Raw genomic sequence first — 21,439 nt, 5'->3', positions numbered from 1 at the left:
CTGAAAGACAGGCACATAAAGGTGTTTGCTATTCATTGGCGTTCACAAAGGGCTGCACAGCCTTGCAGCTAGGTGTAACAAAAAAAAGGCAGATGCTGATGAAAAATATAATCTAGTTCTCTCGGACGCTCCTGGATGTTTTTCCTTTTCCAAGTCGATATAATTTGCTCCCTCAATCCGAAGCCTGCGCGCACTTCAAAGCTGCATTCAAAGAAATCCAAGCTAAACATCAAGGACGATATTAACAATTACATTTTGATTTGAGAAACTTATCGAAACAACTACTGGTCAGAATCAGAATTCCTTTATCTGTCCCTCAACGGGGGAATTTGCGGGACTACAACAGCAGAAGTATAGTGCAGATAAAGCAAGAAAATAGGCTTACATATAAAAAAATAACAAAGTAGGCATGCTCTTAATAATAAAAAAGACAATAAGTAAAAACAAATCACAAATAAGTAAACCATTGGAAAAAAATACTAAGTATATACGCTCAGAGTCTATTTTTCAAACCAGTCTCTCTAAACCCTAGAAATGGTTGTGCGTGAAAATCCCAGTAGATCAGCAGTTCCTGAACTAGTCATACCAACCCATCTGGCACCAACAACCATGCTAGGTTCAAAGTCACTTAAATCACCTTTCTTCCTCATTCTGATGCTCTGTTTGAACTTCACCAGGTCGTCTTGACCTTGTCTACATGCCTGAATGCATTGAGTTGCTGCCATGTGATTGGCTGATAAGATATTTGCGTTACCGAGCAGTTGAACAGGGGTCCCTAATAACGTGGCTAGTGAGTGACCACTTCAAATGATAGAAGTATCTGGTACTGTTTACAGATTGTAAGTAAAATGAATGAAAAGTAAAGCTTAATTTGCACGAGGGTATATTGCACAACATTTTATTGGGTTTAGGTTGAACTTCTAATCAAATTGGAATCCTACCCCCCCTTCTTTGTCGCTACGTTTAAAGTTTTCATGGAAACTGGGACACATTAGTGCACTGCCCAGCCTCATAATCTCTGAGCCATTGTGATAGCCGCGGTTACTCAGCAGCGCTCATGTGATTGAGGCTGACACTCTCCTCACTCCTTCTCACTTTTAATCCTCTCTTTGGAGAAAGGACCGCACTTCGCTTCCTGTTTCGGATTCTTACAAATGCAAGCCGATAATTGGGCGTTGGATAAACTGTCCGCTCGTGTGGTCAAGTACAGCGTAATAGATGGAAGCACTTGTAATTTTTTTACTGCCTGGTGGCTCCTGTGGACTGCTCTTTAAAACCGCTGTAAGGGATTGTTCAAAGTAATGGGGAGTTGGATCTCATTGCATGAGGACGTGGGAGAGAAACTTTGGGATTTTAGCGTTTGCAGACCATGTAAATACACATACACCTAAATAACACACTACAGGAAAGGGGGGGGGGAACAATAGCACAATAGGGCCTCTTTAATTAACTTTCCCCTTTGACTAATCATCACTTTTTAAAGCTTAATATAGTCTTTTGCTGATTTTTATCATAACATAAGTACTGTTATAGAAAACATTGTCCCTTTGTCAACTTAGACAACGTTGCCAATAACACAGAGGCGTTCCCTTCTTGCAGTCCACATGTAAATCAGCCTCCTCGCTACACAAGTAATAATCACTCTGAGGCTTTAGTCTCGCTGCATGGCATCTGGGTGTCATGTCAGGCTCTTTCATCACCCGGCCCATCCTCATAGGATTAGATTACCGGGCCATGTCAGACCCTGTTGAAATGAAGTTGATCCACCCTGCAGTGAGAACGTTTCCTGCTTTCTCTACCTTTTTAATAAAACGTTTGTCACAAAATGTAGACCTCATTGTTCTGCATTTTGCATCCAGTGCAGTAACGTCTGGAATCAGCGCATTCAAATGACTGATAAAGAGGCTTTTTTATTGTAGAAGTTCTTGTTTTTTTTGCCCAAACTTTGACTGTGATCAGTGCTGTGGGAGATTCTGTGTAAGCTTGTAGTCTTTGGCCCGTGTGCGATCACTGAAGGCGATTTATCAGGCTCCACACAGCTCCCACTGGAGCCGAAGGCGGCTTTCTCCAACAGTGTTGCACCACAAGACATGTAAACACACTTTGATGTGTAAAATCGCCTTTAAGACGTGTAAATGATTCGGCTTGGTTTCACTCCCTCTCAGATCTGAAGGATGCAATTGATCCGTTTGGAGTTAGCCTCTTGCAGCTTTTTCGACAGTTCTCTTCCTCATTAAAAGCTTGCAGAGATCCAGTGAGCTCGAGCTGTAGCTTATCTGATGCAGACAGTCGCCCTGCTTACCTGACACTTGTTAGACACTGCTGCCTGGATCCCAGTCCTCTATATTATGCTGCGTTGTTCATCAGTTATCCATTTTGTGTCCCAGTTTTTAGACAAGCGGGGAAAAGGACTTGGGGTTCCGCGCACTTGCTTTATGTTTCTTCCACAAAAGCCAATGATAGCTTGATAAAGAAGGTCATTAAGGTGTCATTAGGCAGGGCCCCTGCAGATAAAACATGGGGCCTCACTGAGAGCAGGGTTAGGAAGACCCTCAATGAAGTCCGCAGAGAGGCACCAGGTGAGACAGCACTTCCCTATCATCCTTTTTCCACTCCTAACAGTCAATCTCAAAGCCCCCAGTGTGCAACTAAAGCATGAGGGAACGCTTCCTCTCCTCCTCACTGCCCACACAAACCATCGATGTGATCCTCAAACAGATTCTGCCGAGTCCTCCTCACATGAGCCCCCTTGAAAGTTGGAAAAACCGACATCCTCTGAAATCAATAGCAAAACTAATATATATGTTTGTTGTGCTTTCTACTCACTTTTACAAGTTCAAGCTTCCCCAGTAACCCCAGCGCTCCTCAGCTAAAAACCACCCTGACACCTGGCATTGTGATGGAAATCCAGCCGGCACTCAGAATGACTAAGAGCAGCAATGATAGCCCGTAGCAGAGTCAATAACAGCTTGGCAGCATGGGGCCCCGAGACTCAATTTGTAAAAGTGAGCGCCTGCTGAGGAGAGAGGAAGAGAAAGCTGATCGCAGAAGTGCACCAGGAGCTTCTTTTTTAATTTTTTAAATGAGGAGTGCAAATGGATTTTTATAGACATGAATCATTTTGCATTTGAAGTTTCTGGCAGTTAAAGGTCATCAGCGCTTTTGTTGTTCAATACATTAAAAGCTCGGCCACTGCAGGACTTATAAAACTATCTAGGTCATGATTTATTGCATATGTGCAACACAAGGCAACAAATCATGAGTGCAAATGGAGGCACTTCAGCACTGATGAAGTATCTGAATTTCACACTTAACTGTCAGGCAGCTGAGCTCTCTCTGCAACAGCTCTACTCCCCCCATGTGGCTCTCTGCTGGCCCAGCAGTACACTGGATACCTCAAGAAATGTGTGTTTTATTAAGGAAATCAATCATTTAACATGCTTTTAAATATATTCACTCTGAATGAAGCCACAAGAGTTTACCTATGCAAGATCCAACTTTTGAATTATAATTTTAGCTGTGTAAACATGTTTTATATCTTTGTGTTTCTGTGTTAAAGTAATTATCCAGTGCATATAGGAATATAAAAAGAGTACACTTAAAAAAAAACAACAACTGTATAATTATAGAGCAGTTGTGAACACAAAGAAGGTGCTTCACAATTAGAAAATGTTTTAAAATATGTGAATGATAAACCACATGAAGGCTAACAATACAAGTCAAATATAATCAAAAGAAATAATCAAAGTGGTAGGAAATAAAAGCATGCAACAGTTTCTGCATTTTTAAAGTATTACTATTATTGAGGTGGTTGGACAAGCTTTATGATATGTTGCTCAAAGTATAAATAACTACCAAACACATTCCCAGATTATTTTGCAACAGGCTTGATATACTGTGCCAGCTGACCTTTATATGGCAGTATTTTGTTTTGTGTTATGCTGTGTTCTAAAACTAAAGTGTTTTAGTTTAGTTTTGTTCTCCATCTAACCCTGCCTTTCTTCTCCTCAGTGTTCATCATGGGGGCCGGACTGCTGGTCTACCCGTTCGGCCTGAACTCCTCCCTGGTGCGGTCCTTCTGCGGGGACTCCGACATCTACTATGCCGGCGAGTGCGGGATCGGCTGGGGCTACATGCTGGCTATCGTGGGAGTAATGCTCACCGTCTTCTTGCCCTTTTTCGCCAAATATGCACCGAAGGAGCACCTGTCCCCCACCCCGCTGCCCACGCTTTTATAGTGCATTGTCTTGTTTTAATTCCCTCCTGCTCTCTCTAACCCGGGCTCGATGTCAAGGGGAGACACCTGCGTCCCGAAGCGATGCTGTTCGAACATTGTCTTCCTGCATCTGCTCTGTGACATTAAATGGAATGTTTTACAATATTACTCTGTGGGTTATCATGTTCATCAAGACCTCCCAGGATTTACGAAAAACACTACCAACTTAACAGGACTTGCTTAAATTGTGTTCCCCCCCTTGGTTACCTTTGTGACATCAACATGTGTAACATTCCAAAACAGACTGGAGGCTGGCCGCTTAAAGAGAGTGGACGCATGAGATGTTGTGGCAGTGTTTTGGACTTTGAGAATATTAATGAAGATGCATCCAGTGAGGATGTATTGTGCTCAAGCGTTTGGACTGTATATATGGTCTGGATTTAACACAACTGATATAAGAAAAAAGAAATCTGACGCTTTGAGGGATCTTGGCACTGCAGACTTTTTCTGCCTTCCCTGTTATCGAAACCGGGGAGTGAACCAGCCGGACTGAAGAAGACAAATTCAGAATTTTGTCTTCAGGAAAAGGACACAGCATCAGAACTGCCGAGAGGACGAATGGAAATCTGTAGAAATGTTATGTTGGGATACTGCTTTCTTTTCCGTTTTCCTCAGAAATGTTTTGTGTAGTGTAACTCGCTTGCTAAAAAAACAATTGTTTGTCTGTCTACAACACACAATACTAAACTCTCTAATTCAGGAAAAAAATGATTGCAAAAGGCAGGGAGGTGTAGGATTTTTGTCAAAATAAATGCATGATAAGATGGGCTTTGTTAATGGTAAAACAATTGATCTAGATTTTAAATGTGATCTGACCAACTTGTGCCTTTTAACATAACCAAGACAAATGTTTAATACAATTATCAGGTTGTCATCTTTTTCTGCTGAAACTGTTGGATCGTGTTGTGTGACGTGTTTTCTTTCTATGATATGTTTCCCCTCAGAGGTTAAGTGTTTCTCCTGTACTTGATGCAGTATGATCTCATTAACTTGAGAAAATGTTCTGGAGGATAAAAAAAAAAAGGTGATGTCCTTGGAGGAATAACGGCAGAGAAAAAAGGAAAGCAGTGTCTTTAATTTTGCCTTGAGACATTTTCCCCAATTATCTATAAGAGGAAAGTCCCTTGAATTGCTATAATAAAGGTTGTGACATACAGCTAACAGACTAATTCCTGGCATCCTAGTCTTACATGATTTGATAATTGAGTGGCAGAGGAGGGGCGCTGTACGATGTGAACTTTTGGTTATCTGTGCTGAGCTGACACATTATTCACATGTGTAAAACGTGGCTTATAATAATTAGCTCCTCAAGTAAGCTAAGGTTTTTTTTTGTTTTAGTCAATCCACCTCTCCTTTAAAGCGCTGGCACCATTCCTGTCATATTCCAAGGACAAAATGTCTTCTTCTCCACTTACTCTCCCTGTTCACTGCCAAGTTCATCAAGCTAGACTGCTTCTTCTAGATGGTGTTTATGTGTGTATTAGTGTTGAGTTACGGGTTGGATTATGCTAATTAGTTGATATTTGAATATATCCCGGATTTGGGTTCCCATGATGTCCTGACATGAAGACAGCGACTGTGATTATGTTGCCATGTTTGCCAGAAGGTCAGGAGAGTGTTGGTATTGTCCTGGACCTCATACTGTGCTGACTGCGGGAATGACTGCATTGGACTGATATCTGGTGATCCATTGTGTGTAAAGTCTCAGCACTGGTGAAGCTGTTTTGGTAGAGTAGTATGATTGTTTTTTTCCATTGTGGTGTTTGACTGTAAATAAACTAACTGTACTTGATATCACATTATTCCTAACTGCCCCGTTTTTCAAAGATATATTTTGAGATATTACCTCTTCGTGTTTGCTTTAACTGCATTAACCTCCAAATGATGTTTGCTGTTCTGTGACTTTGCTTTTTAATAAAAAATATTTCAGAACTTACAAAAAAAGAAGCTTTTATTTCATTTTGGGCTTAAGAATTACAAGAACATCAATGCCAGGCCTTTGCAAAAGAATTCAACTATTAAAGTTCAGTATAACAGCACAACAGCACTCTTTACAGGTAAAACTAACTTTAATAATACATAAAACATTCTTTTTAAACGACTACCTTTAACTACCGTTATCTATTACTATATAGCACCTCATCAAATACTAGTTTACTTTCTCCTGATCGGTCTTGTACTCCAGTAATTTAGTTTAGACCTCAGTGAGTAATTTGACCAGCACTCTCATCTCTGCATCGCAGGCCTTCACAGCCTCCTGAGCGTTCCTGAGCTCTGAGGGCAGGCCGGGTCGGACGGACACACACATCAGGACATCTCTGCTGCGGTCATAGTTTCCGACACAGCGATGCACCTGACCACGGATCAGACGGGGCAGTTCCTGTTCCTGTTGGAACAATAACGTAAATTAAGTCAAGTCAAATTCCAGCAGCTTAAAAAAAAAGGGCCATTAATTAACCGAAACATTCATTTAAGGTGAGAAAGTTTCACCCGAGGAAGCCTAACCAACTAAACCTGACACCTCACTTCACAGGTACAATCAACCAAGCATTACGAATCAAACTAAATGAACAAAACATTGATGCAAGATTTATCTAATCAAAATAACAGTAACACTGGACCATTGGGAAACAATGTCAAGAGAAAAGGAAGAAGAGAAACATAGCTCCAGAATTAGAATCCAAAATAATTCAGTAATTCCTCCAGATTTCTCTATATGAATAGATGTGAAAGCCTCTAAATCAAACCAAGGATAATGATGATAGTATTCATACATACTAATAGGGCAACTTGTTGAGTATATAATTAGAATAACAAAATTCAGCATAATCATCATTATAACGTGGATAACACCAAGTCATTTTTTTGAAAAAAGTGATACTATAGTGTGGAATGCTGAGTAGACTCAGCACAACGGGACATTGTCTTCTGAAAAAACCTCAAGACAAATTATAATTCCCTGCTTAAGGGAAACTCACAGTTTCATAGAAGAAACACTGCACTACCGCCTTCCCGTCTCTCATGAGGAAGTTCTTGGCTCCGTGGCGACCCAGTGTGACCGCAGAGTCTAGAGTAGCTGAGGGAAGAGAGCACAGCCTGTCAGATGAAATGTGTTTAGAGATACTTAATAGTCGCATCAACTGCCAATTCTGATTCAACTGACCAAATATCTCAAATAAGTATGGGACTTTGTCTTTAAACTGGCTCCAGTGTCTCATGCCACTAATGACTGAAGTCAGGATCCTCAGTGAGTTCTCGAAGGCCGGCTTCGTCGGAAATCTGTCCTGCTGAGCACAAATACAAATGCTGCAGTGATCAGGACAATACTATAACACATCACTGGCACATTTTTAAAAAATGTAAATGATCAGTTATACACTTTGCAGATATTGTTTCTACCTGGTTGTGAGATTGTTTTGCAGCCTGAGATTTAATTGTGCTGCTGTTTTCCTCAAAGAGCAGTCTCTGCGGGCCAAAGCTGTTGGTAAAGTTCCAGGAGTTTTTTTGTGGCTGCGCTGCATGTGGAGCAGAGGGCCTGCTGGGTGGGGGGACAGGAGCAGGCAGAGGTCTCGGCTGTTTGGTATACTGATTTGTGGGAGAGGGCTGTCTGTAGGATGACTGCTGAGCCATTGGAGAGAACCCAGTATGGGGCGTTGGCTTCATTGGTGCACTCGCACTGATGTGGTGATCTTTAAATTTGCTCTGTGTGGAGTTTACACTCGGGCTGAACTCCCTCGCTCTCCCTGAGTTGCTGGGCTGTCCCATCTGAGAGCTGAAAATGTAAATATATAAATCAAAAAACAAGCACACACCAAACACCAGTCACATTCAACGTTTGAAATGACAACATTTTAGTTTATTTGATCTGTGTTTTTAAACATATTCCATGCTAGCCAGGTACATTATTTTTGGTCATGAGCAAATCAATTTATAGTGAAATTATGGCTCGTATTGACAGCTTGTTTGTGTCAGCAGTGGTGGTCCCCATATTTATGGTTACCTGCCTACACTAACGGTCACCAAATAAAAATAAAAAGATACCTTGTGCCTCCAACTTTGTATGGATGTGGTATGGGTTTAAATGTTCTTATTGCAGGTGCCGGGCCTGGAGCAGGTCTGTTGCTGACATACTGCTGGGGTGGAGCAGATTGTGGGATGTCCTGCCTTTTCCACTGGTGGCTTTGTGCAGCACTAGAGGCCGTACCTGAGGCCTGGTAACATCCAAATGTACCTGAGGGAAAAAATACATTCTCAGTGGGAAATCTTATAGCAGCCTTGTTAAAGCAAGCTTGTGATTTTGAGCAGTCAGGCTTTAAACAACAAAGGCAACAATTGCTTTTTAAAATATATGTTTCTTTGGGTATACTGCCACCTAGTGACTGAAATACAGTGTAAGATTAAAGTGCCTGTCTGAATGCTTCACCTGAAGTGCTGTGAGGTGCAGCTGAGCTGGTGCTTGCATTGTATTCACTGTGGGAGAAGAATTCGTTCTCAGAGGGAGCAGAAGTCAGAGGAACCCTGTTTCTTTTCTTTTGGTTGAACAGCGGCACAGACAGGCAGACTGATGAACACAGCAGAGGGACACATCTCAACATATCAGATTGCTCATGCAATGTTAATATTTATAATTTTAGGGTTACAATATTTTGTATTGAGTTATTTGTATTCAGTGTTAGAAGAAGTACTCAGATCTTTAGTAAAAGTACAAATAATATGGTTTTAAAGTACTCCATTAGAAGTCAAAGTCCTGATTTCAAAATGTTACATAAGTAAAAGTACAAAAGTATGAGCATCAAAATATACTCAAAGTGCAAAAAGTCAAAGTACTTATTCTGCACAGCCACCCATTTCAGAATTAAATGAACTACAGAAGTAGTATCAGTTAAGTGTACTTTAAGTAAAGTATTTGTCGCACTATTGATATTTTCACAGCATGATATTATTATTTGTTATTATATTATCCTGTTTTTATACATGTAAGAGCATTTTAGTATTTTTGTTTGTCAATGTTTACCAGATGTATATACATGAAATACTGTGTATACTATATCAGCATATCATGTGATTTATGTATAGTGGAGTAAAAGTACAACATTGGCCCCTGGAATGTTCTGTAGTAGAAGTAGAAAGTAGCTTGAAATGGAAACACCAAAGTACAAATGTTGTCAAACAAGTACTTACGTTAATATTTCCGTAAATGGACTTAGTTACTTTCCTATACTGTTCGTATTTAACGTAATGCAACAGGACATTATTATATGGAGCTGAACAGTGAGAGGTTGTAAAGTATCTATTTTACAAACCTGCTGTTTGCCTGGGTGGCTGGTTTTCCTGTCTCCTCATTGTGGTGGCTTGAGAAAAATAGCTCATCCAGCTAACCTCAGAGGGGGGTATTACCTGAAGGTACACGAAGAGATGCAAGTCGTTTTTACTGCACAATACCATAGACTGTATGAAGTATAATACACTAAAACTGTCCTGGTTTATGTTGGTCACTCACTTTGTTCTCGAAAGTCAACAGGTGCTGGGTTAATTCTGTTGGATAGACTTGAAGAGTCAAGCCAGTTTATGTTCTATTGCTTGGTCAGTTTAGCAATAACTGTACACAGCTTTTTGGCTAGCTTAGCTTTATGATAGTTAGCTAATGTTAGCTTGTTTTCTATACAACTCGTCTAGCTTCCTGTTACAGCTGTAAAGTAACCTAGCGTACAACTAAGTTTTTAACTGTCTTTTGCTCTTACATGCCCACATTATTTTCCAGGAAAATTGTAAATAAATCTATTACTAAATATCTATCGGCAAAAATAAGAAAAGTTGCTACCTAATTGAGAAAGTTCCCGTAAGATGTCGTTCAGCACCCTGGAAAGCGACACGCGCCAAAATAGGTGTTGCCTTCAGGTTCCTCAAGCAAAGTCGGAGCTCCTCCATATTAATCAGAGAGGATTTAATAGTCCATGAATTTTGGTTGAAAATATTAACACCATTAGTTTATGTAACGTATAACACCAATATTTGGTGCATTTTTAGAATGCATAAACACACCACCTTCCAGGCACGTCACTAATTGTATTGTACTCTTCACAGTGTATGCTTCTATCGTCCCCATTATTTGTTGACATATTTTCAAAGTTCGTTTACAATTTACACCCTCCCATCACGTTTATTCATTTCTTTGAGACAATTGAAAATGAACCAAAAACATCTTGAGAGTTTTTGAATGAACAAAGAGTAGGTGGTATCTAGCCAATAAGCAGAAATAGATATTACGTTCATTAAATATGGATATTTTATGCGCATGGAACCTGGATACTGTTTTTTTGTACTATACATTTCATTGTATTAGTCTCTCTATAGACTGGCATGTATAATCTGTAATCTCTTTCTTTTGTTTGCAAGAGGCAAAACAGTATATACACAACACACAGCCAGCTGGTTGTTTTACCTAGTCTGTCTGAATGAACTAAAATAAATACAGCTCCGGAAAAAATGAAGTGACCACTCCAAATTTTTCTTAAATCTTTATCTCTACATGTATGGCAGCCAGTACAGTGTTTGTTGAATTCAAACACAGAGAAAAATGGTCACTACTTTAGAGAATTACAATAACAAAAAACAATAAAAACCTTTAACTCAAAATAATATAATAATAAAACGAGAGAAAATGATAAGGCTAAAGTGGTCTCTTAATATGTTCCGCGGCTGCATATGAATTCAATATTTATTCCTTATAAGTATTTTTTAAAAATCTTTATGTCAAATTGTTATGTTTATAGTCAGCATCCTTTCGATTTTCTTGTCAGAATTCACAGGATGCACAAAACCTTGAGTCTTTAACAAAAACATTCACTGCACACAAACCTTCAGAAACAGAAAAGCGTTATTCTCTAATTTAAAAATAAATCAGTTGAAACATTTTAATCCACTGATTATTGGCTTAACAATAACATATAGCAGACCAATTCACTTTCTTAAAGAGCATCTAAACTACAGGCTCACCTCTTTGCTGACTGCATATTATGATTAATCATCTCTAGAGGAATATGTATTAAAGAGGTAATCAAATCACCCTGATTCCTCATGCAAATGGTAAATTAGTCTACGCAAAGTCTGCTGTACTTTGACGTACTGTAGTTTAAATTTGTCATCCTGTATTTCAAGCCTTCATACTCCACTGAACCAGATGACATTGACTTAGCCAGGCCTTGAGAACAGTTTGAACATATTTGCATCAGCTGTGGACAACTCACTAGAAGGTCTATAGGGTAAAGACAAGAGCAAAGGCTACTCACTTCTGCCTTTCATTGCACACAGAGCCTGAGGCTAACCTCAGCTGTGTGTCTGTATAGCATCCTTGCTGAGAGCCCAAAGGCCACTCTCTGAACTTGTCACATATGGCTTCTCTGTCTTGTGTTTCGTCGGTCGATGAATCCATGGCAACAGATGCATGAATGTTCTATTCAGGTTGGACTCCATTACATCATTTGCCTCTGAGAAACTATGGATCAGCAAACAAGGTGTGAAGCTGAGTATATCAATTTAAGTTTTTTTTAAAAGGTACAAAATAGGATGTCTTTATGGAGATGGTTTATGCAGTTTGTTCCAGAAGAAAACTATGCTTTGACCAAAAAACGTATCTGAAATACTCCATCGTTTAGTCATAATGAAAGTAATATAGGGGGGTACTAGATCCCCCAAAATTGTGGTGGGGTAAAACCCAGGTATTATTTCTTTAATATATTTTGGATGTGTGGTCGTAATTTTGACTACAGGCATTGTTTACTTTGGGTTTAGATTTTCAGATTCTTTTAATGAATTTTTAACACTTTACACTTCTTGTATTACAAGAATACAATTGGAAAACCTATAAGTAGTCTTCAATGGCCATAGCACCTTCTGTTTAAAGGTGGCCTTCTGTACTGTACATCATATATAATGAAAAAGTAAAATAAACTCCTATAAATAATGAGTATCGATTAATGACTATAACATTTTATGTTATTTTTGAAGCTTATACATTCCCATAAATCCCCACACTGTACCATCTTTATATTTCATTCATGACAGTATTAAAATATTAATGGTTCTTCCACCTGGCATGAAAGACCTAATGATTGACCTTTATGTTATTATGTGTGAGGTTTGCCCTCCAATGTCTTGCCATGATGATCAACTAACCGATAACTATTATCAGCCAATTCCCCAGCTCTGTACTTCTTAGAATTATACCATGAAACACATGTTGTGTAACAGATTGTTGTTTTGTTCCATGATCTTCCAGAAATTTCTGAAATTTTCCTGGTGAGACATAAATCTGAGCGTTGATCGCGTATTTCCTACATCACAAACTGGCAACCTCCGTGTTGTTCCGGGGGAGGTGCTTGTACGCAGTCGTTTCTGGAAGGAACCTCATGCTTGCACCATGGAGAAAGTGAGTGGCATAGAACTATCTTCATATTTTTTTATTTCCTTACATTTCCCCTATCTTTACAATACTATTTAGAGTAGAGTAGAGGTTAATGAAGTTAAATACTTAAGTAGTGTAATGTACACACCTTTCTACAACTGGACACTGTTTGCCTTTATCAGTCGGCTAGTTAGCTCGTTAGCTTAGCGTCAATCCGGTAGTAATGTGATGTAGCTGTTTGGCTGATGTTAGTTGATTAAGGTTTTAACCAAACCAACACACCATATTGTGACAATGCTAGTCTGCAGTGTTACTAGACTGGAATTCAAAGCGTTCCAATTCCACTAGATTAACTGATCGTTCATCCGCGTGAGGTTCTCGCTCATTTGTAATTGCACGCTGTAAGGTTAGCTAACGTTAAGCTAGCGCATATGACTTACCCTTCTTACGGGTGCTCTATCGTTGAAAATATCACACTGAGGTTTTTGCCAGCCACTGTAGCCATTGTCTCTGCCTTGCTAACTCGTACGAATCACCGGCATAATGGCTTTGAATAACTCCCGAGTTAGTAATCATTGTGTCATAGCTCATATTAGCTCACATGTGAACTCTATCATTGATAAGGTGACAAATGGACAAATACAAATCATGGAGCCAGTAGTGTTATATCCGTTTAAAGAGATGTGTCAGGATACCGACAGCTAAACTGCGTCGGTCCGTCAGTAGCACATGCTGCAGAGTATTTTTGGATCGGCTCCTCAGCAGCCTGCACTCAGACCAGGGATCATTCTAGATGCACACGGCGCCGCTGTCATGGCTACAGCCGCAGTTTGTCGTCAACTGCCGCGTCCGTCCCTGTTCTGTTCAACTATATCATCGATCAAATAAATATACTGCGGTGGAAGAAGTCAATATATTTTACTTAAAATGAGTCACATCACAGGTAAAATTACTATGATTCATTGCATCAAGTAAAAGTAAAAATATTAGAATTAAAACGTACTTGAGCAAGTAAAGTAAAGAAAGCTATAATTTTACAGAATTACCCATTTTATAGCCACACAGTATTTTATCATTGGAACATAATGAGTGACTAGTTAGCTTTTTTTGTTGTCATCTTCATTCTGCAACTGGTAAAGCTTGAGCTAATTTGAACAACTTTACTATTGGGTTGCTAAACTTAAAATAATATACTATTATGATTTATTAGTTAATTTATATATTTTTGAGTCTGAATCTCAAAATTAGAATCTATTCGTAGAATAGAAGTTTAAATGAGCCGAAAATGTTCAAGAAAAGTACAAGGGCCACACAATTATACTAAGTACAGTTTTTGAGTAAATGGACTAACTTACTTTCTACCACTGTTATATTTTAATGCCTTTGCTGGCAAGTCATCATAACTTATCTGTAGATGCTACTTAAGATTACAGGAACTAATATGCATCACCCTTTTATAGGTAAAAAAAACCCCACTATACTATAATATCCTTCCAGACTCATTTTAATGTATGGATCTTATGGCTAAATTGACTAAGCTGGGTATTTCTTATGCACATATGGCACAATCCAAAAGAAAGCATCACCATGAATAACCAGACCTCATTAAAATGCATATTTTTGTACCTTCCTTGCATGACCTATTCTGAGAACAATTATTTATTGTTTTTCCCCGTAACATTTATAATACAGAACCTGGTTTTTGAAGTGTGAGGCTGTCCATTCGACACTACACATTCTTCGGCAGGGTTTGGATTGAAATGGTTCAATTAAATAAATGATGATAATGCACATTTATTGTTTGAACATCAAGAGCCTCTGTTTGGATCCGAGTGCTTGTTTTTCCTGCTAGCGTGTAATTTATTCTGTCACCTGCTGTGGAGATGCAGTGTGATAAGTAGTATTAGTGACAAGTTGTTGGAAGACAATCTTGCTGACATATTCAATATCTCCCGCTCTCTAGAGCATCATCAGTATGCTTTTCAGACCTGTATCCTAACTGGGTTTAGATGTGAACAAAAATCTGTTTTATTTTTCTGGGATGTACATTTTAAAAAATGCGTGGTCATCTTAAGCAATTGAAGCCATCTTGCTGTGAGGCTATAAGCTAACCACCAAGTCATCTTATGTTACGGCTGAAAGAGTACGCTGCTCCTGGAGTGCTGTAATCTACATAAAGAAGATAAACAGACCCTCTCTTTGCTGCACCTGTCTGAAATTAATAGCTGAGTGTTTGTCATTACTTGTTTCAGTTCTGCCATGGCAGCTGCGCAAAAGTGTCTTCTCTGTAATCCGATCTTTAGGGGGAATGTGTGGAAGTGCTTTTGTTTAGGCATTCCATCTATATGATTTGTAATGGTCAATGCTGATATTAAGAGATCATTTTTACAAAATCTCTTTCCTCTGCTGTACTATCAGCTACGTATTAAGGAGATTTTAAATTTCCATCAGACAGTGGTTGCCTTTTGGTTCTTGTTGTCCGTGATAATTCATTATTACCTGTCATTGATGATAATAAATAGCATTGCATTTCCATTGTTTGGTTTATGAATTTATAAACACATGCTCAGGAAAAATGAACAGAGACTGCATGCTCATTTCTCCTGTCAACATGAAAACATGTATATAGCTACAGTTTATTTTCCCGCTGCAGTGACAGCGGAGGAAAACATATAACACTGCTACGATTGGGCCTGAACAGTCAAATATGAACAACGCAATTTAAAAGGTTGGTGTTTGTGTGTTGGCCTCGGACAGAACACTTCTCCGTGCCGTGTTCATTTTTCTCTGGTTGCAGAGACTGCAGCGCTCCGCTGCCAGCAGGGCCACTTCAGACAAAGTTTTGAAAGATTTTTGCCAGCAAAGTGATCAGAAGTCGAAAATGCTCTCTAAATGTTGGATTTCATTTACCGATCTTTATTACACTAACCCCCCCTCAGTTTTGTAGAGGCCTTCCCTACTACTTCTTTTTGTAACCGTGATGGAGAAGTTAAAGCAGGAGAGCTTCCTGGTGATTTGTGAATTATCTCATTGCTTACTTTGATTTTTTTTCTTCCTGGCTCTAAGGTTTCAGCATTGAAAGAGCAGGGCAACAAGGCGCTAAGTGCTGGGAATATTGATGAGGCTGTACGCTGCTACACCGAGGCCTTGGCTCTTGACCCTTCAAACCATGTCCTGTTCAGTAACCGCTCCGCTGCCTACGCCAAGAAAGGCAACTACGAGAACGCTCTTCAGGACGCCTGTCAGACCATCAAGATCAAGTCTGACTGGGGCAAGGTGAGATGTCAATTGTTTTGCTATTATTCTGTTAACCAAATAAGTAACAAATAAAATTGTGAAGGCAATCTATATTCTTTTCATTTCGAATCATCCAGGGCTACTCCCGCAAAGCTGCAGCATTGGAATTTCTTGGCCGATTGGATGATGCCAAAGCAACTTACCAGGAGGGACTCCGGCAAGAGCCAACTAACCAGCAGCTAAAGGAGGGTTTACAGAACATTGAGGCCCGGCTTGCAGGTACAAACTGTCGTATTTCTGATGATTTTTATTCTACAGAAAAAATGGTACTATGATGTGAGATTTCTGCGAGTCATTTTTACCTTGTGCGTGGGTCGATATAAAGATGGCTGCTTTAATAGCATAGTCAGCGCTCCAAAGCAGAGTTGGCAGTCCACTTGTGTTTCGAGCAATGTGATTCGTTCAGACAATGGACAAGTAGTAGGGGTTACAGAGGAAGCTATGGTGTATTTAATCCTGGCTCCGTGCAAAATATGTTAGCATCATATTTTCATATCAATTACACTTATCCATTTTTGCTCTACCAGAGAAATCAATGATGAACCCCTTCGCCATGCCCAACTTGTATCAGAAGCTGGAGACTGATTCAAGGACCCGTGAGCTTCTGTCAGACCCCAGCTACAGAGAACTGCTGGAGCAGCTCAGGAGCAAACCATCAGAGCTTGGCACGTATGTGTATTTTCAGAAATGTCTCACTTTAAAAAACTTTCTTTGATAAATGACAGACAAATGATATGTTGAGGCAGTACAGATAAACAAGAAGATACTTACTTCAGGTAGACTTGCACAAACAGTCTGATAAAGCAGTACCATGTTACTTAGTAGTTGTAAGCCCACTGTCATTTCCATTTATTTTTTTGATTTTGCGGAAGATCGTCTTCTATGTTGAAGCTCAAAAATCCTTCGCAAGCATTATACTCGAGGAGCCTTTTTAATGAAATCTTAATAAATCAGAAACTGAAGTTACATTTTAATAAAACGTGCGGTAGCCCTGAATACTGTGGACCGTTTTGCAGGAAGCTGCAGGATCCCCGAGTGATGACCACTCTGTCTGTGCTGCTGGGACTGAACCTCTCTGAGATGGATGAAGAAGAGGAGACCACTCCCCCTCCTCCCCCTAAACCCAAAGAGGCTCAGCCCCCTCCTCCCAGAGAGGAAGACCTTCCTGAAAACAAGAGAAAGGTAAAATGTGATGAACCGATTCATTATGTGTTTCACATTTAATGAGTTTCAAGCCTTTTATCTCTTTTTTTAAAAAAAATCTCTAATTTCCTTTTTATAACAGGCCTTGAAGGAGAAGGAACTTGGTAATACTGCATATAAGAATAAGGACTTTGAAGCTGCGCTGAAACATTACGAAGAAGCAGTGAAACATGACCCCACCAACATGACGTATATATCTAATCAAGGAGGTAATTATTCGCACACTTAAGATGGCCTCACACTTGAGCTCACTAACCCATAAAGTGCAGAAACAGACTATTCAGAATTCATTGGATATAAAATTTGAAAATGTATTCAATCTCCGTTCCAATCACACTTTACTATTGGTTCTTGATATATTGACCCATTAAACTTGCTAATAGTTGATCTCAGTTCAACCAAAATGTAGGAACTGCCATGATTACTATGACCTTTTTAATTTCAACCACGTTTAAATGTGTACTCTGTTTCGTTGTCCCTTCAGCTGTTTACTTTGAGAAGGGAGATTTTGAGAAGTGCCGAGAGCTGTGTGAGAAGGCCATCGATGTTGGCAGAGAGAACCGGGAAGACTACAGACAAATTGCAAAGTGAGTTCTGTAAAAAGTATTTTTGTTCTTTTCTCTTTTATGTCTTTACTTGAGTGAATGTGGCCACACACTGGCTCATAACAGAGAGGGCAGGACCTGTATTTTGTATGGAAAAAAGGTCTTTATTAATTTATAAATGTGCTGTTCTGGTTGGGATTTGGATGGCATTTGCCCCCCAAAAAAAGAGTTGTATAAGAACCATGAGGTGTCAGTGTTCCTCTATTATTCCAGACTTGCCAAAGAAGACATAGTGATGTTTAATTAGGACACAAATAATCTTTCTACTTAACGTAATATTTTTGGTCACAAGCACAAAGGTGGATGTAGGACGGTTGTTCTATTTTTTTTGTTTCATACGAATGATTATTTCTGAACTGTCCTCTACTTGAATGAAAAGCTCCCTAACTTTGGGTGGTTGTTTTTGATTCTTTGATTAAGAAAGCAAGCACTCCAGCTCTGATGTAATAACATGTTTATCTTGTTCCGTCTCGTCCTTCTCTTTGTATAGGGCCTTGGCTAGGATTGGAAACTCGTACTTCAAGCAGGAACAATACAAAGAAGCAGTTCAGTATTTCAACAAGAGTTTGACAGAGCATCGTACTCCGGACGTCTTGAAGAAGTGCCAACAGGTGCAGTGAAAGCTGATTTCCAACTGAAAGAACCGTTATTGTCACTCACAGCATTGGACAGTATTATTTTAGTTTCAAGCTGATGGAAAAAAACATAACTGGGCATTTGACTTATACCTTGATATTGTGATTGGATCCGCAGGCCGAGAAGATATTAAAGGAGCAGGCAAAAGTAGCCTACATCGACCCCAATTTAGCCCTGGAAGCGAAGAACAAGGGCAATGAGTCATTCCAAAAAGGTATGTGTAACAGGATAATCCTTTAATTCTTCTTTTAAAGGTCTGCTATTATGCTATATTTGAACAATATATTGTAGGGCAATATCTATACAAAACATGTCTGAAGTGTTGTGCTCCAAATACAAAACAGATCAGTCATTGTAGCATGCCTCATCCCCCTCTATTTCAGCCCTGTTCCTGAAGTGCTGAATCTGTGACTGTAGCTTTATATTTGAGCTGAGCTGAAGCTGGCCACGCCCCTTTGCAGTATCATGCAGCTCTCTGTCTGAAGAGAGAAGTTTCTAAAGGAGATACTCAGCTAAATGCTGTCGTGATTAAACCCCATATTATGTTCCAAACCACATCAAGCATTGCTTCTGAAACACTTCTCAGTGTTTACCACTAGAACAGAGACATTATATGTATTATATATAAAACAACTCCAAGTCCCTCCTGCAGACATCCCGCTGAATACACAAAGACAGAGAGTTCAATGTAAAGCCAGCCCACATTTCAGTTATGATGTCATATCAGCAGCAAATCTGGATCAGCTTGTTTGTACCCCCGTTTTTAGAGATGTGGGTAAGGAGGAACAGAGAGATGGTTGTATTTTCTGATACTTTGTGAGTCTCCTTACACACCGGGACACATTTATGTATAAAAGACATCAAAAAGTGCATTTTGCAAAATAAGGGACCTTCAAGAACTTGTTTAAAGGTGAACTCCTACTTTCCTTTCCACAGGAGACTACCCCTTAGCCATGAAACATTACTCAGAGGCCATCAGGAGAAACCCCAAGGATGCCAAACTGTTCAGTAACAGAGCTGCCTGCTACACAAAGCTGTTGGAGTTTCAACTTGCCCTGAAGGTAGACCATATCCTCACCACACTACTTCTTAAGTCGGTTAAAAGCGCCAGTAGCAAAGAAATGACCTTATGATAATCTTTATGTTTGTCAGGACTGTGAAGAGTGCATCAGACTTGAGCCTAGTTTCAGTAAGTAGAAAACTTCACATTTTACATACTTGTATTTGTCACATTTTATATTAATTCCTTTTTGCACCTAATTCAAATACATCTTTCCACAGTCAAAGGATACACGCGTAAAGGTGCTGCCTTGGAGGCCATGAAAGACTTTACTAAAGCTATGGATGTCTACCAGAAAGCACTGGAGCTTGAACCTACTTCAAAGGTATTTCACAGGTTACTTGCTCAAATCCTGGGAAAATAATAAATATTGAGGTGATTATACATATTCCAGTAGAGCTAGCCTTGTTTGCAATTCCAATGATGGGTCTATTCAATTTTCAGGTGTGACTTAATTGCACTTGCTCATTTATAATGGAATCAATATTCTTTCTCAAAAGCGGTAACATAGTAATTAATTGTTATCTGTAGGCATTGATTAGGGGAACAACCAAATCAAATCTGAGCAAATGCTGAATACCTAAATCTATAAAACTACTTTACGACTGCTTGCTAATGATCAATTGTTTTTCTTCCATTACTCCACATTCAGGAGGCCACAGAGGGAATACAGCGCTGTATGATCAATCAGTCGTCTGTAAGGAACGACAGTCCCGAGGACGTGAAGAAAAGGGCCATGTCTGACCCCGAGGTGCAGCAGATTATGAGTGACCCCGCCATGCGCATGATCCTTGAGCAAATGCAGAAGGACCCTCAGGCGCTTAGCGAGTAAGTCTAGCAACTTCTTTTGTATCGCTTTCTGTTTCTCAGTGCAGATAAGTTAATGTTTTTCTTCCTCTCTCGTTCCTCAGCCACTTAAAGAATCCAGTGATTGCTCAGAAGATTCAGAAACTCATTGATGTCGGACTGATAGCCATTCGTTGACGAGAACCAAGAGACTCCAAGACAACAGTGGAACAACGTGCAAATACATTCAGAATATTACATCCTCCTTTCTTGCCTTCAAATTCAACATTATATTGTCCTAAGTCTCCCTGAGACTGTGTATGTATGGTTTCTTTTTTTTTTTAAATCAGTTTCACAACTTTTTCAATGTATTAAAAAAAAGCGTCTTGTGTGTCAACTGGAAAACTCAACTGGGCTCCAGGAAACACTATCTGAAAAAAAATCTGGATTCATGTGTACAGATGCTCCATTACATCTTTAAAAAAAATGGCACAATTTACAGCAGCAGCAGACGCCATGTTAAATGGGAAATCCTCCCTAAAAGCAGATATTGCTATATTATATTACTAATGATTCAGGGTTTAAGGGAATAAACAGTTAAAACAAAACTTAATTAAAAATAAACAATCATGAAGATTACAAATTGAAGTTGTCAACAAAAGTCATTGTTAGCTACTTTGTTTCTTTAAGTTTGACTAAACATGGTGCTTTAAAGCTGAGCTGTCAGGTTTGCTCACCTCCTTCCTGGATTTCTCCCACAGCCGGCACAGAGCTAAATCTATTGGCCACTCACATGTATGGTATTATTTTTATACTTATCTGACATATTTCAGGTTAGTTTTTCAGCCTTGCGGACTTTGGTTGAATGTATAATGTGTGCACAGCTAATATCAGAAATGTGTGGAGCATTTCCTTCATTTTGGTAGCTCGAGGATGGATCTTGGTAACTGGGAGTGGAAGTGCATTACATGATTCTATTAAGAGTAGGGAACTTGATGAGTGATTTAAGATTGATTATTAACAAGGTTGATACAGGAATAAAGGCAGCCATGTTATTGTTTTGTACTATTATACTGTTAGTCACAAATTAAAATGTTGGAGGCAAAGTTTTTGTGCCAGTTGCTTTCTGCAAGAGTACTTTGGAAAAACCCTGTTAGAGAGATTGTGATGTG

The 21,439-nt window shown here is 39.4% G+C and overlaps 3 protein-coding genes across 6 annotated transcripts in view; 2 read left to right on the top strand and 1 right to left on the bottom strand.

Moving 5' to 3' along the window:
- LOC134871716 (LHFPL tetraspan subfamily member 7 protein) overlaps window positions 1-6,173 on the top strand; it is a 104,466-nt gene extending 98,293 nt beyond the window's left edge. Inside the window, exon 4 of the mRNA XM_063894545.1 lies at window positions 4,012-6,173. Coding sequence (XP_063750615.1) covers window positions 4,012-4,238 — 227 coding nt within the window. The 3' untranslated portion in view covers window positions 4,239-6,173. The remainder of the gene's footprint in view (window positions 1-4,011) is intronic.
- Window positions 6,174-6,248: 75 nt separating this feature from the next.
- Window positions 6,249-13,396, bottom strand: LOC134872527 (spermatogenesis-associated protein 22). Of its 4 annotated transcripts, none has more exons than XM_063895879.1 (8): window positions 13,121-13,396; window positions 9,580-9,673; window positions 8,700-8,837; window positions 8,318-8,507; window positions 7,676-8,048; window positions 7,440-7,563; window positions 7,255-7,352; window positions 6,249-6,662 (listed from the first exon to the last, which is right to left on the bottom strand). In XM_063895879.1, the coding sequence occupies exons 2-8, from the start codon at window positions 9,644-9,646 to the stop codon at window positions 6,471-6,473; spliced, it is 1,182 nt and encodes a 393-aa protein (XP_063751949.1). In that variant the 5' UTR covers window positions 9,647-9,673; window positions 13,121-13,396; the 3' UTR covers window positions 6,249-6,470. The 4 variants fall into 4 exon arrangements, with proteins under 4 accessions (XP_063751949.1, XP_063751948.1, XP_063751947.1 ...); XM_063895878.1 differs by lacking the exon at window positions 13,121-13,396 and adding an exon at window positions 9,777-10,633; XM_063895877.1 differs by lacking the exon at window positions 13,121-13,396 and adding an exon at window positions 10,098-10,126.
- Window positions 12,555-21,373, top strand: stip1 (stress-induced phosphoprotein 1). Its single transcript, XM_063895876.1, has 14 exons — window positions 12,555-12,704; window positions 15,747-15,956; window positions 16,055-16,196; window positions 16,505-16,646; window positions 16,994-17,159; window positions 17,263-17,389; window positions 17,665-17,767; window positions 18,276-18,396; window positions 18,539-18,635; window positions 19,358-19,482; window positions 19,574-19,610; window positions 19,703-19,806; window positions 20,134-20,309; window positions 20,393-21,373. Exons 1-14 carry the CDS (start codon window positions 12,696-12,698, stop codon window positions 20,463-20,465), a joined length of 1,632 nt encoding a protein of 543 aa, XP_063751946.1. The 5' UTR covers window positions 12,555-12,695; the 3' UTR covers window positions 20,466-21,373.
- Window positions 21,374-21,439: the final 66 nt, after the last annotated feature.

The sequence above is a fragment of the Eleginops maclovinus genome, chromosome 11, assembly GCF_036324505.1.
Source record: "Eleginops maclovinus isolate JMC-PN-2008 ecotype Puerto Natales chromosome 11, JC_Emac_rtc_rv5, whole genome shotgun sequence".
NCBI lineage: Eukaryota > Metazoa > Chordata > Actinopteri > Perciformes > Eleginopidae > Eleginops > Eleginops maclovinus.
The sequence above is the reverse complement of the archived record's forward strand: the minus strand, read 5'-3'. Positions and strand labels throughout refer to the sequence as shown.

Coding starts and splice junctions, on each gene's coding strand:
- LOC134872527 (XM_063895879.1), bottom strand. CDS start 9,646: ATGAGCTATTTTTCTCAAGCCACCACAATGAGGAGACAGGAAAACCAG. Junction 8,508..8,699: donor TGCACCTCACAGCACTTCAG/GTGAAGCATTCA, acceptor TTTTTCCCTCAG/GTACATTTGGATGTTACCAG. Junction 6,663..7,254: donor AGTGTTTCTTCTATGAAACT/GTGAGTTTCCCT, acceptor TTGTTCCAACAG/GAACAGGAACTGCCCCGTCT.
- stip1 (XM_063895876.1), top strand. Junction 17,390..17,664: donor GTATATATCTAATCAAGGAG/GTAATTATTCGC, acceptor TTGTCCCTTCAG/CTGTTTACTTTGAGAAGGGA. Junction 19,807..20,133: donor AGCTTGAACCTACTTCAAAG/GTATTTCACAGG, acceptor CTCCACATTCAG/GAGGCCACAGAGGGAATACA.